Consider the following 14,338-nt stretch of genomic DNA (forward strand, 5'->3'; position numbering starts at 1 on the left):
GAGAAGGCCTTAATCTCCGACCTGGAGTAGCGCCTCCAGACGATCGAGGGTCCGGGCTCGGGAGGGGCGCGCCTCCGCGGGTGACTAGCGCAGCGGGAGCGGGGAGGACACAAGCAGTTCCCTCACCTCAGCTCCGGGCGGGCCGCTGATGTCCCCGGGCTGTAGGATGGGCGTTAGTTGACTTCCGACATACGCCTCTCTTCAGGGCAGCTTTGCGGTCTTGTATAGGCCCAGCCGCCGCGGCGTGGAGTGACGGCCGTGGCCAGGCAGCGAGCTCCAGGATTGGGCGGCAGGGTCCGCAGACAGCCAGGGATGGCTATATCTCGGCTCCCTCCGTGATTGCGCCGACAGTAGACACAGCGGGAGAATCCTTACACCTTCAGGGTGTCAGCGGTGATACTTGCAGGCTTTAAAATGCACATCAGGATGGGGTACAGGATCATGAAAGGCTCAGAGGGCTGGAGCCTCACAGAAGTGCGGCCATCTTTGTCGAGCGCCACCTAGCACCCCCGACAGCACGTATATAACATGCTTATCTTTTTACAAGCAGTGAAGGCTGAGCAATGTGCCTTCAATCTTCCTTATTAGCCCGGTCAGTGCCCAAATGCAGCTGGCAGAGGCTTAGGCTCATGTTTCAGGGAAATTCTTTTTGGCTGAAAACAGAGAGCAATCAAGCTGCCCTATGCAATAAACACTGGGAACAAAAATGGGCCATCTTCCTAATGTGTGACAGTTTGGGGCTGGCATTTAATTAATATTATGCATAGAAATGGCTCCCGTGAAACATCCCTGGAAAGGGCTACAGCAATTAAACATGGTAGAAGTATTCATCTAGTGACCAGACTGCACATTTTTTCTAACTCCCTTTTGGAAACTATCGCACTTCTCGCTTCCTCCACAAGCAACTTTGTTGCGCTTGGCGATTTTAATATCCACCTTGAGGATCCCTCTAACATCCTGGGAACTGATCTGCTAGGCGATCTCAAAGCCTATGGGATCAATCTGGCTAACTCGGGTGCTACTCATGTGAAGGGCCACCTGCTGGACCCTATATTCTCCAACTCGGACAACTTGAAGTCGGGTCCTGCGCTGGCCCTGCCCTGGACAGACCATTTCATGGTGTCTGCACGGTGGCAGTTTGACATCTCAGCTGCGCCGGCCCCCAGAGTACACACCGTAGAAAGAGCGTGGTCTAGACTCCCAGTGGATAGTTGGGCGGCTCACCTGGAGGCATCTCGGCCCCCGTTAGGGTCCAATCCGCTGGTCGCAGATGAGAAGCTAAATTCCTGGCTCACTAGCTCGCTGGACGCTCTCCTCCCCAAAAAGAAACAACTTACTAGAGGGAAGAGAGTAGGATCGGCGCCTTGGTATACTTCTGAGCTAAGGGCATTGAGGAAAGGCTGCAAGAGGTTTGAGCGGACCTGGAGGAAAGACTGGAGCGAAACGAGCCGCAAAGATTATCGGGCGGCTCTAAGTACCTACAAGTCTGCTATTCGGGTAGCAAAATCTGGATTCTTTGAGGAGAGAATAGGCATGGCGGCCAACTCCTCGAAAGAATCGTTCAGAGTTATTAAAGAACTCCTGAAAATCCCCGAACCCCCGGTCAATCATGAGGACCCTCGGGAGAAGTGTTCAGAACTGGCCACCTTTTTTAAAACTAAAATTGATAACATATTGGCATCTCTCCCTCAGTCATCCGAGGATGTTTCCTCTGGTTGCACTACGAGCCCTCAGCCTAGTGTGCGAACTGCAGAGTTGGTCTCTTTTGGCCCTGTCACGGTGGAGGAAGTTTTGACAATTATGTCAACTATGAAAAGTGGTTCTCCAAAAGATCCTGCTCCTATGAAATACCTGAAGCAGGTAGCCCACACCATCGGCGGCCCAGTGACAGATCTCATCAACCTGTCTCTTTCCCAGGGTGTGGTACCCCCTGGTTGGAAAGGAGCGGTAGTCAAGGCTCTTTTAAAGAAGCCTAATCTGGACCCAGCAGATCTCTCCAACTTTAGGCCTATATCCCTGCTCCCCGGCATCAGCAAGGTGGCGGAGAAACTGGTGAATAGCCGCCTATCGGGCTTCTTGGAGGCCAATTCCCTGTTGGGCGACTCCCAGACAGGCTTTCGTCCTGGTCAGGGGACCGATACCGCCCTACTGGCAGTCGTGGAGAACGCGAGAAGCATTTTGGATTCAGGGGGATCGGTGGCAGTGATCCTCCTGGACCTTAGTGCTGCATTTGATACTGTAGACCATCAAGTGCTTCTCCAACGGCTGTCAGGGATGGGGGTCTCTGGGCTGGCCCTTAAGTGGTTTGCTTCCTTCTTGGAAGGCCGGTCGTTTGAGGTGTGGGAAGGCCACGAGAAATCATCTTCGTTACCTCTCCAGTGTGGTGTGCCACAGGGCTCATCGTTGAGCCCTTCCCTTTTCAACGTTTATATGGCCCCCCTGGAGAGTGTTGTACTGCCTTTGGGTATCAAGATAATCAGCTATGCTGATGATACCCAGTTGGTGGTAGGCCTTTCCCAGTCGGCTTTCTATCCCGACCGGCTGCACACGTGCCTGGATAAGATCTTCAAGTGGATGTGCAGCTCAGCCCTCAAGCTGAACGGCTCCAAAACGGAACTGATGCTGCTGGGGAACTCTTTGTCATCTCTTTCTCCCAGCAGCTGGCCCATTTGTCTGGGTCCAGCACCTATCCCCAAGCAGGAGATCAAGAGCCTGGGGGTTTGGCTCGAGCAGGACCTTTCTTTTAAAACACATGCCAAGAAGACTGCTGGCGTGTGCTTTGGCCTGCTTCGATCTGCCCGGAAGATCCTACCCCTTCTTCCAGAGGTTTCCAGGAGGTTGCTCATTCAGGGGCTTATCATCTCGCGGTTGGACTTCAGCAACGCGTTGTTCTTGGGTGCTCCAGAATCTACCTTGAACAAACTGCAACAGGTGCAGAACGCGGCCGCCAGGCTCCTGATGGGCCTTCCTAAGCGTCAATCGGCTCGCCCTGCATTGAAGGCCCTACACTGGCTCCCTGTCAGAGACAGGGTGAAATTTAAGTCACTCTGTGTGGCCCACAAAATCCTGCAGGGGAAAGGTCCACCCATTTTGGGGGACATGGTTCAGCCGTATAAGGCCTCTCGTTCCCTTCGCTCAGACCATCAATGTCTGCTGCAGGTTGCGAGGGTGAAGAAGGCAAGAACTGGGGGTAGAAGATTCTCTGTGAATGTGGCCATGCTATGGAATTCTTTGCCTTTGTACTTACGCTCGGAAACGAGTCTTCTTCGCTTCCGTAAGCTTTTAAAAACCCATTTATTTACTGTCTAGTTCTTGTGTTTCAGTGGCAGTGTCTTCCTTTGGATCAGCGCGGGGATGCCCAAGGGTAACCGGGCGCTATATAAAATTCATTAATAATAATAATAATAACATGCATTTATTTCATTGTGGATCAAAAAAGCAGAACACGTTGACATGCCAAACACATTGTTGAGAACCCAGTTAATGTAGGGCATAAATATTCCAGAAAGCAAATTACAGCCCAGAGGTGAGACTGACAGCTAGGGGGCATTTTAAACCAGAAATACCGAGATACTGAGCCAAAGCTTGCAAACACGAGCAGGCAACACGCATTGGAAACTGCCAAAAAAAGAATTACAGGCTTGTTTTCAATCACGATCCCACTGCCTGTGAAGTGAGTGGACACCATGCACTTCAGCTACCGTCTCTCAACTAACCTCAGTTGGTTTCCAGCTATATGGCATGTTTTAGTATTTAAAAATTTTTTTTTTTTACTGTCGCTGCTAAGCCAGGTTCCTGGGTGAAGTGCATGCATTTTCTGTGAATATGGGGCACCCTCTTTTAATTAGCTGCTTTGTGATGTGGACTGAAGTAAAGAGTTGGATGCGACCAGTGTGGTTTTAGTGAGAACGTAGTGAAGGACACACTACTATGCTTACTGAGGAGTAGGTGTTTCCAAGTGGCCAAAGGGACCCAGAAACAGAGGTTTTTTGGTAAATAGAGCAGAGGTACGGTTGGGTGCCGCACAGGGCCACAAGGATTGTGAAAGGGCACTGTGCCTTTGTACAGCAGAGTTTTCACAGTACTAATACAAAACAAGTATTTGCAATTGAATAGGTCTCGCATTTGCGAGAGTTTAATCTATTTGCAATTAAATGAAAATGCCTTCTATTTTTCTGTTTTGATAATTAACTAATAAATAAAAGGCATTGTCATTTACAATGCAAATAGCTCCAACTCTTGTAAACGCGAGACCGATTTCATTTCAAAGAGGCGTCTGCCATTGTCCCTGGCTGCTTGGAAAGTGAAAGCGTGCATGGCGCTCTGAATCTTGCAAGGAAGCATGTCGTGCCTGCTGAAGGAGAAACTTGTTAGAGAAAATAGTGCTTACAGACATACTGTGTAACAGAAGTAAAAGGGATAGCCCTCATGGGAGTTTACAAATGAAGACAAGTCAGTACTACGGAGGGACTAACAAGTCTATTGACGAATCAGAAGGCAGCATTTACAAAGGACAATGACAAAAGCCAATGAAAAATATGGGCGGAGAGTGGGCGGAGCCTTAAGTCCATACTCTAATACAGCATGCCCATTAAAGCAGTGCATGCGCTGGCCATGCTCGCCCCAAAAATATTAATGGAGTCTATGTCCGATAACTAATGCAAGCCTGCTGCGTTTGCTCCAGTCAGTGCCCGGGCCATGCACTGGATAGATAGAGTATGGAAAACACCTGAAAGACTCAGCGAGCAGGCCTGTCACCCAGGACTGGAAGTCTCAGAGGACAGGCAGCAGCAGCGGGGGGAGGAGGCTTCGGTCTCCAAGGGAGCCCGGTGCACACTCAAAGTTGAGCTAGTTTTAGTGAGTCACACAGCAGCTGGCGCAGGAAATCCCAGAGGCGGAGGAGGGATGATAGATAGGTGTGGCTAAGAAAAGGCTTAACCCTGCTGAAAGGAGGGCTTTCACAAGGAAACATGAAAAGAAGTGCAACAAAACGTAAGGAATCACAGAGAAGAGCAATAATACACATTACATGGCCAGTCGCCAGGCACGGGAGCCACCCAATGAAAGGGAAATGTGAAAAGGGAAACCAATGTGAAAATTATCCCCAGAAATGAAGGGATATTCCAAAAGCACATAAAGGAACCAATAAGACTCAAGGGACGTGATCAATGGCAATGGAGGAGATATGGCATGCCTAGCAGAGCAGCGGATGCACGCTGCTATGCTCGACCTAAAAATATAAGCACAGCAATTAACGGCTGTTTGTGGAGTTTAGCTATTTTTATCATTTATCTTTTGGTTGTTAGATTTAGTAGCTGTTTATAATGCACATTATTACAATACAGATTTGCGTAAAGTGTTAAGTTGTTTCAGTATTATGGGGAGTTTGTCTGATAAGTAATTCATTTATGTTTTACATGGATATCCAGGGGGAATCTCGAGTGAAATCAGAAGCACTGAATTGTACCTCCCAGATCATTTTTAACAAAATATGTATATAATTTAATTTTCTGGAAAAAAAATTGTTAGATTTAGTAGCTGTTTATAATGCACATTATTACAATACAGATTTGCGTAAAGTGTTAAGTTGTTTCAGTATTATGGGGAGTTTGTCTGATAAGTAATTCATTTATGTTTTACATGGATATCCAGGGGGAATCTCGAGTGAAATCAGAAGCACTGAATTGTAACTCCCAGATCATTTTTAACAACATATGTATATCATTTAATTTTCTGGAAAAAAACATTAAAAAAAATACACATATTTGACACCCCACTACAGGCTATGCCTGCCACTTTTTGCTTGTTTTCTGTAAACAAAAGCTAATGTTCAAGTCACAATATTAGTAAAAATGAGAAGAAATACTTTCACAAACCATTTTTTGAAGGGTGAGAGAAACACAAGGTGCAGTAGCTAAACAGCAGCCAAGAGAGGCTCAAAAATGAACACTGCTCCTTTAAAGGAGGACACAATAGGAATCCCATCATGCTGTCAGGGGCAGGTACTCCAGTTACTTTCTCCGCAGACTCAAGATCCTTCTCCAGAGGCCATCAATGTCAATGGTACTGAAAAGAATGGTGGGCTGCTTAGGATTTCAATGGAGATTCCCCAAAAGGAGAGGTAGGATTACAAGTAATTCTGTGTTCTACGTCAGGTGATTCCCACTGATAATGGTAAGCAGTGAATAGAGTAGCATGCCCATCCCATCGATACAGTAGAAAAAGAGAGACAAAGAAGAACCTTTGGCATGATCGTCTTCGACATCAGCACAAGAGTCAAATTCAAGACAGCGCCTTGTAAAGGTATCCACGGACTTCAAGATAGCTTACTTGCACATTTCTGCTACGTGGATGTTTCTTAACCGCTTCGCCGCGGCGGCTTTTCCCGCTGTGCGCGGCATTTTTAAAAATCCCGCGTAACGTGACAAAGCCAGCTCGTCATCCGCGCAGCGCAGGTAACGCCCATGACGAGCTGGCTTTGTCATCCGCGGGGAAGGGGTTAACAATGCAGCATTAACAGTTTGATCTCTTCTGCAGTAGGCATTTAGTTTACTTGGCAAAGATATGGTGACCCTCTAATAGCCTAGTAAAACACACACTACGTCGACCTGGAACACGGAGGCAGGTCATTTGAAATACCTTGCATCTCTATACATTAACAAGCCTGCAACTTTTGACCTTCAGCATACCATCGGAAAAAGACTTTCCCATATCTGGGCATAATGGTGACCATCTCAGAACACAAATGGCACAAACTGAACACTCAAACGAATCCAAGGTATAAAAAGCTCCATAGACATCTGAACCGCCACCCCCGTATCGGTATCTGGATGCATAGCTATTACTAAGTGCTACCCAGATCCTGAACCTATTGCAGTGCAGCCTGTACACTATATCCCAGACATAAATCAAGCAGCTCCAGTCCCTAATAAATACACCCATATGGGGAAAGAAGAGAAGCAAAGTAAAAATGTACACCCTTATTTGCAAAAATGAAGAGGGGGTATGCAGGTTCCAGATGTAGAGGCTTATTACTGGGCAGCGCAATTACAGTATGCAACAAAAACACAACGGTGGGGTAGGACCCAGGGGAATATTTAAAGACCAGACTCTGGAGCATCCGTGTGAGTATGTACTGTCACAGACGTAAGGAGACCAGATGATAAATGGGTCTCCTTCTCTGTACCAACAACAGTATGGTCTACCACTCTATGAAACTTTGTGAGTGGTAAGGCGTGGTGTGACTAGGGAGTGCAGTGCAATAAACGTGAAAAAATAAACATAAACAATGTGTTATAAAATTGGATAAGGGAGCATAGAACCAACTTTATTCAAATGATGCTCGCTTGACCAAAATTAATTTTTTTTGTTAAAGACAGTTAGAAAGAATGGGCTGTCTAAAGGTGGAACCAGGTCGACATGTTTCAGCAATTTAGGACGTAATCGTCCTTGCTTTCATCAGGACCATATAACAAAATGAATGCTACTGCAAACTGTGAAATAAATAATAAGTGACAACTACGAAACGGTGTAGTACAGACGAGTACAAAAGTCACCTGCAGTTTTCGAAGTGCAAAGTCTTGTCTTAAGCTTACAGCTAGTGTTGTACACATAGTCTGTAAGATGTGAAGACCTCACCCCACCTGGCAGTGGCTCAGGAGCAGAGTGAAGCACCGCTCTGACCGTCGGTACTCCTTAGCCGGCGTCTGAACCGACTGGGGAGGCTCAGACGCCGGCGAAGGAGACCCATTTATCATCTGGTCTCCTTACGTCTGTGACAATACATACTCACACGGATGGTCTGGACAAATCCCAAATGATGAAGGGCGGATCCGAGTGGTGACTGATGGGTATTTGTCTCCATCTATTGAGATGTCATTGCATACCACGTTTCTGTTTAGTCAGTTTAAGGGTGTTGTTTAGTTGGTCTGGTCTCTGCCTTTTGTAAACTCTTCCCCTTTCTAGACCCTCTGGTACTTCTTTGCAATTACAGTATGCACCTGGCTGGTTCAACATGGGCGCCAGCACAGACGGGACTTGCTGCGAGATTGTGCCGAGGAGTGGCACCTGCCCACTGCACTATCTATTTATGGCACAGGGGACCCTCAGCATTGCTCCCTGCATCATACAAGACATGGCACAAATATGGCAGAGATATCACAGGCAATGGGGCGCACGCATGCCACATGCTGTAGAATTACAGCTGTGATGTATACAGGACTTTGCCCACCTGGAATGTAACATGGATAGGACAGAATGGAAAAGGGGGGCTGTCTTACAATAGCGGACATATGGGAGACAAATGAAATGGATTCCTTCAAGACAGCACAGGCTCAATAGCAGATTACTAGAAGACAACTTCTACAACATAGAGCCATTAAGGAAATAATGCTTGAATTGTGTGTCAGATAGACAAACTGCCCCAAGAGAGCTGCCACCCTGGAAATACTAGTCCAGATGGACCGTGTCCGCAAAATCATAACACAAATCTAAATGGCCATTAGGGAGGATTCACCCAAGCACCCACTATGTTCACGTGCAAAATGGGAGACAGAATGGACCAGGTCTTTCACAGACACACAATGGAAACAAAGTATTCTGCTGATAAAGGAAGTGTCAAGTAATGCCAGGTTTCGCTTACCCAACTTTAACTACGCGCATTACACATACATTACACCAGCAATGTTACACCACCACATACTCTGGGACACTGCCTCATGTGTACTGACCCTGAAGCCACATACTATCATCTGGTCTGGGAATGCCACAAGTGGGAGGAGGTGGTGGGGCGATATTCAACGCTTATGTCCCTCACTGTGCCGTTGGTGTCACATGCCTGTTTGCTAGGCATAGATGTTATTAAAACGTAGTTTAAAGTCAAGAAGAGGTTTGTACAGCTCACACTTCTGGCAAAACGACGTGTAGCAATGCACTGAGATGCAAAGCTGGTTATAGGACGTTACATATTGGACAACTGCATAAGAAATCAAAATGTCACTAACTAGTACTAATCATAAATTGCAAGAGGACCTCAACCTTTGGAAGGTATTGTCACGCGCACTGATCGGCGCACTGGACGAACGGCCTCCTTAAGACCTCAATCCGTACCACTAAAACTGTGAAACATTATGCTTAACTGCTCAATGCCTATGGTAGTGTGTAGGGGAGAGGCCAGTGTGTCTCACTAATTATTAAACTTTCTAACTGAAAATATAAGCTTTGTCACATACTGGGATAAGCACCCACGGATTGTATGTATGCTATACTGCAAAGCTTAATAAAGTACTGGGGAAAAACTACTGGGGAAAAAACCCCACACACAATAAGACCCATCTGAAAATGGACTGTTTGAAAGTGAATAAACCTGTACAGAGAGGGAATGACTAAAACAACTACTTAAACTTAACATACACCCCCTATTAACATCTAAAGTATGCAGAGACCTTTTTGATGAAGTGGAAAAATTGTTAAAAAATGTTGGAAAAGCTGTAGACTGATTAACATGAAGTCTGAAGCAACTTTCCGTAAGAACGGTGCACGTATTCTCACAACCACTTTATTCCTATGGAATACTGTGCAGCGAAATAAAAGAGCATGGGGCTTGGATTGCATGTATGATGCACGTAGATGTCACTGTAACCAGGAAAGAGCTTTTCATTAAACTTTATACGCTTTATACACTGTTTCAAATGGAGAACCCATTCGTTTGGGGAGGAACGTACCAAGTGACTGGAAATTAAGTCTATTAAAGGACACTTTCTATAAGCTGTTGTGGATGCAGGATGAGCTTAGTGGCAGAAAAACGGCAATTCATACTTGGCCAAGTACAGCAGACGAAGTACTACCCTTTCTTCCTGGCATTTTGGCGAGTCAATGTTTTCTGAAAGCTGCCCCAAAGAATTACACTCCATAGTGGATGAGCATCTCATTTCTCTAAGAATGCTAATGCAATTTTCATGAAAACTCAGGTGACTATATTGGATGAATTAAGGAGCCAAGTTTAAGAATGGTAAACCTTGAACTTGTGAAGTATACCAGGTCTGCACAGCAGTCTCAATGTGGACGTTTTGACAGATAAAAAAGAGTTATGAGCTATCACTTTACTGTCCGCTCCAAGACCATAAGGATTATTCTGGTCGTGGAATAATTCAGTCTGGATATGCCCACCAGGATCACAGGAATGTGTAAAGAATTTCCATGACCAGTCTATAAATAGAGCATTCCCGTTCAACCCCGGTTGGTTGTACAAAAATGTGATGTCTGTGCATTTCTTGTTTTCGGCATTTGTAAAGAAGTCTAATTAAGGAAAACCCCACTTGAAGAAGAGGTCTTTTAAAATATCTGTTTTAGTCCCACTCAGGATGCCTCTGAAAATTCAGAAGTGTGTGTCCCCTTCTCTATTTTGCTTGGGACATGAGCAGTGTCGATTTCGGTATTCCTGGCAAAAAGCAACTTCAATTGCCTGGGTCCCCAGTATGTTTACTGGTGCCTTTTTGCTTTTTCAGGTTGTACAGCTTTGTTATGTAGTCCGTAAGACCAGAATGGATCTGGTCGGTCTTGAAGGCCAGAAAAAAAGCTGACTTGAGTGTGAGATGAACCGCTCGGAGTTCTGGCAGATTTATGAGGTAGGACATTTCTTTCTGGGACAATATGCCTTCAGTCTCGAAATTATCCATCTTTGTGGTGCAGCCTATTTGGATACATTGGCAAGCTTTTTTAATCTCACTTTTCCTTTAAAATTGTTTATGAACAAGTTTTTCTCGTCACTTTTACTAATGCAGTGGCTAATGTTTTCTAAAAAGTGTTCTAGGATCCTGCACTGGATCAAACAGTTAAGTGCTTACCATTACCTTTGAAGGATAAACTAGATTTTTCAGGGCAGAGATCTGAAGCAGAGTGGGCAGACAAGGTAGTCACCAGGTCTGTGTGATTTATTTCAGTGTAAATAAAACCCCCTGAGGTTCAGTCGATTCATGTCTTGTAGTATGAGAAGTGTTATTTCCTTCCAATAGATTAGCTACACATTTTGATCACAAAAACCATCAGTTGCCCTAATAAATGTATTTACAAAGCTGCTATCATCTCATCAAGTAAAATAGGCTGTTCGTTATAAAAAATCTATTAATCCCTGTGATCACCCCCATCGGACCTAGTCATATCTAGAAAAGGTCTAGTTTATATGCATCTTACATTTCAGGAGCCTTTAGCCCCTTAAAGGGCGAACAGCACAACAGGCATGCATAAGGAACACATGAGACCTGAAGACAGAATAAGAACATGTAGAAAACATCTTACCAAGGTGCAGCTGCACATCTTTCACCTCCAGAGTGTTCGACTTGCGGTGTCTGGCAAGTTGGCAGGCGGCCGTCACTACACTCTCTATGAAATCATCAGCGATCTGCAGAAGCATCTGTTAGAAGACAGAAGCAAGAACTGAAACTATGCACTGACAAAAACAGCTGTAAGTAAGTGTATATACAGGAGAGCATGTTTGCCCCACAGAAGCTACTCTCAAACCTAATACAGATACAGCATTCGCTGAAGTCCCGCAAATATTGCTTACACACAAAAAAAACCCTAAACAAACGTTTCTAGTACACAGAAAAAGTACAACAAAGAAAGTAGTAGAACAACCTTTGGCAAAAAAGAGAAAAGGGCAGAGGGAAAAAAAAAAGCAGCAGCAATGAAAGTTTCACTCCAATGCAGCACACATGCATTATACAGGATAGCAATGCCATCTTCTTTCACACTCAGTTGTACAATAAATGCTGAAATATTACATATGTCTCAAAATACATATCACAGAGAAACACACACACACACACACCACTTCAATCGAGGGCAGCAGCACTTTACATGTTCTATTAGAGGTAAAGCACAGTGTGGGTTACACTAATACAAACTTCACTCAAACGCAAGCAAGAACACACAGGTCAAAAGATTGTTTAGGTGTCCCTGCACATGCAGCAACCTTCATGTGAACATGCAATTCTTGGCTTGGGTTTTTAAATACCAGAATACGCCCATACTAATGTTGTCCGCATGCTGGGGTACTTAGGCCCAATCTTTAAGTGTTAAAGAAGAGGAAGTATCAGTTCTAAAGCAACACCCATGCCAGGTAAGAACACAGCAGTTTACAAAGCACTGCACAAATGCAGCCTTCAAATAATGCTGTGTGCTTCCCAAATGCACACTGCACCCCAAAGATACTTGTAACCAGGACCAGAACTCTAATTTGAAGGCTAGAATATATACACTGTTGAAAGGAATTCACGATTGACAACTTGTAGGTCAGATTAGGTTCACAATATAGGTAAACTGGCATTCGTGCTCAAGTCCCGCCGCCTGAATCTCCGACCTCTCAGATCACTGCCAGTCACTTCCTACCTCCTCAACGTCCTCATCCAGCTGTTCATTTGGATCCACCTCTCGTACAAGATCCTGTAACTTCTTCTTAGTGAGAACCTAACATCCAGAGAAAAACAGTGAAGTTAATTCTCAGAAGGGCATCGGTCACAAGTATAATGGCTTGACCCTGCACCAGCGTGAACAGTCCTGCTCAAACTGCCAGGCCAAGTCCTCCCTCCCTGAACTGGAACATATAGCAACCAAAGACATTCCAGCATTGCACCCATCACTTTTTTGTAAACTTCAGTGTGTTCAAGTGAGGAGGGCATGGGCAGGTGTGGTTCCCATGAACACTGTCACTGGAATCAAGCTATACGTGGCTGATGAGCCTTAACTAGGGCAAAACCATTCCTGGGTTTCTTGTATTTCAGTTCAGGGAGGACCTGGCCAACCCGTTTGGGCTGGACTGTTCCCACTGGAGCTGAGAATGAATGATTTATGGATGACTGGGTCCAAACTGAGGTGGCATTGTGTGCAAAACTAATTTTGGACTGAGATGCAGCCCAAAAAATTACCAGTGGCAGAGATGAATCCGTGCATTCCATCCATCACTTTTTTGTATACATTAGTGCATTTCAGGCGGACATTCCTAAGCCATAGAAACTTCATTGGAAAGGGGATTATACTAAAGTTACCCCAAAAAGCGGTAGCAAGCATTTCCTTTGCTACAAGAAAAGATCGATGAAATTAAGGATGTCAGGGGATTAGGACTACAACCGCTGGGTGACAGGGGTGTTTACCCCCATTTTGTTCAGAATAAAGCTTTGCTCGCCAACAGGCCTTTGCATGCCACTCATGAGTTACTGAGCCTTGGTCAGTGAGGTCACAGACAACCCAAATTGCACAGAGAAGCTACAGAGCAAATATTTCTACTACTTGCAAATTTAGAGACGCCTTAAAGAATGTAATGAGGGACAGGTATGAAGGAACACTAGTTTGGAGATGGCATCATCATGTATGGGGCAGTCCTGTGAATGGTAGAGTTCAGATAATACGAAGAATGGTTCAGATGACAAAAAATGCTCGGACACTCAAAGGAGAGTAAGGGCTGGAGCTAATAAGTGATAATTTAGGATACAAAGGATTAACAGTAAACTTCACTCACACACTTTTTCCACATAATAAGTAATTGTGTGCAGAGGAGAAAGTGCTAAGAAAAACAGAGAGGAGGCAGTTGGCCAAAACATTTTCTTTTACGTAAAGAGTTTGGGGGCAAATACAGACTGACATGGATTGACAAATAGGACAGATGATCAGGAGTGATAGGCTTAGGTGAATATTATTTAGTAGGCTTGCCATGTGTTTCCATCCCCAGCATTGTATTTGCAGCCTAATATGCAGCCTGGAGCAAAACCCATGTGAATAAGTTCCCCTTTATTAGAACTATTGGTAGGATTCTTGGGAAAAAGCCTCCTCAAGTACAAACATGCACTACATGTAAATGTACCTGGTTGGTTTCAGGACTAATGCGGCCACCGCCTCCACTTGTAGCACCGGGCATCTTTGCCACAGCAGGAGAACTGGCCATGGAGTTCAGTGGTGGAGTGCTGACAGGCTCCGGCTTCACTGATGAGAAGTTTGATAGGTTGATCAATGCTGAAGGCCCAAACTGGTTCATAATCTGCTGGGCCTTGGCCTTGAGGTCGAAGAGCTTCTCTCTGTCCTGTTTCTGCTTCGGGGTGTGTGGGCCAAGACCGATCAGCTAAAGGAAAGGGAAATAAAGTGAGATAGAAAAAAAGTTCCTTGAAAAGCAAAAATGAATAAAGAACAGAGCCTTTTCAGGCCACAGATCTGTAGATGAGGCGCAACAGAGGTTTAACCTCAGTCCCTGCATAGCACCCGATGAAGTGCAGGCGAGGGACACAACACAGTCTTAAACAATACAAAAACCTCACCCCAAACACATTGCACCAAAACCAGCAGGCAACAT

The 14,338-nt window shown here is 45.3% G+C and overlaps 1 protein-coding gene across 4 annotated transcripts in view; it reads right to left on the reverse strand.

The window, feature by feature from the left end:
* The window catches only part of TAF12 (TATA-box binding protein associated factor 12), a 117,571-nt gene that overhangs the window by 55,465 nt on the left and 47,768 nt on the right, over nucleotides 1-14,338 (reverse strand). For all 4 annotated transcript variants that reach the window (XM_086957549.1, XM_086957551.1, XM_086957550.1 and 1 more), the window contains 3 exons: nucleotides 13,856-14,110; nucleotides 12,388-12,465; nucleotides 11,296-11,410 (listed from right to left, as the gene is read on the reverse strand). In XM_086957549.1, coding sequence (XP_086813675.1) covers nucleotides 11,296-11,410; nucleotides 12,388-12,465; nucleotides 13,856-14,110 — 448 coding nt within the window. The remainder of the gene's footprint in view (nucleotides 1-11,295; nucleotides 11,411-12,387; nucleotides 12,466-13,855; nucleotides 14,111-14,338) is intronic.

Source organism: Lissotriton vulgaris, chromosome 2_1, assembly GCF_964263255.1.
Source record: "Lissotriton vulgaris chromosome 2_1, aLisVul1.2, whole genome shotgun sequence".
Classification (NCBI taxonomy): domain Eukaryota; kingdom Metazoa; phylum Chordata; class Amphibia; order Caudata; family Salamandridae; genus Lissotriton; species Lissotriton vulgaris.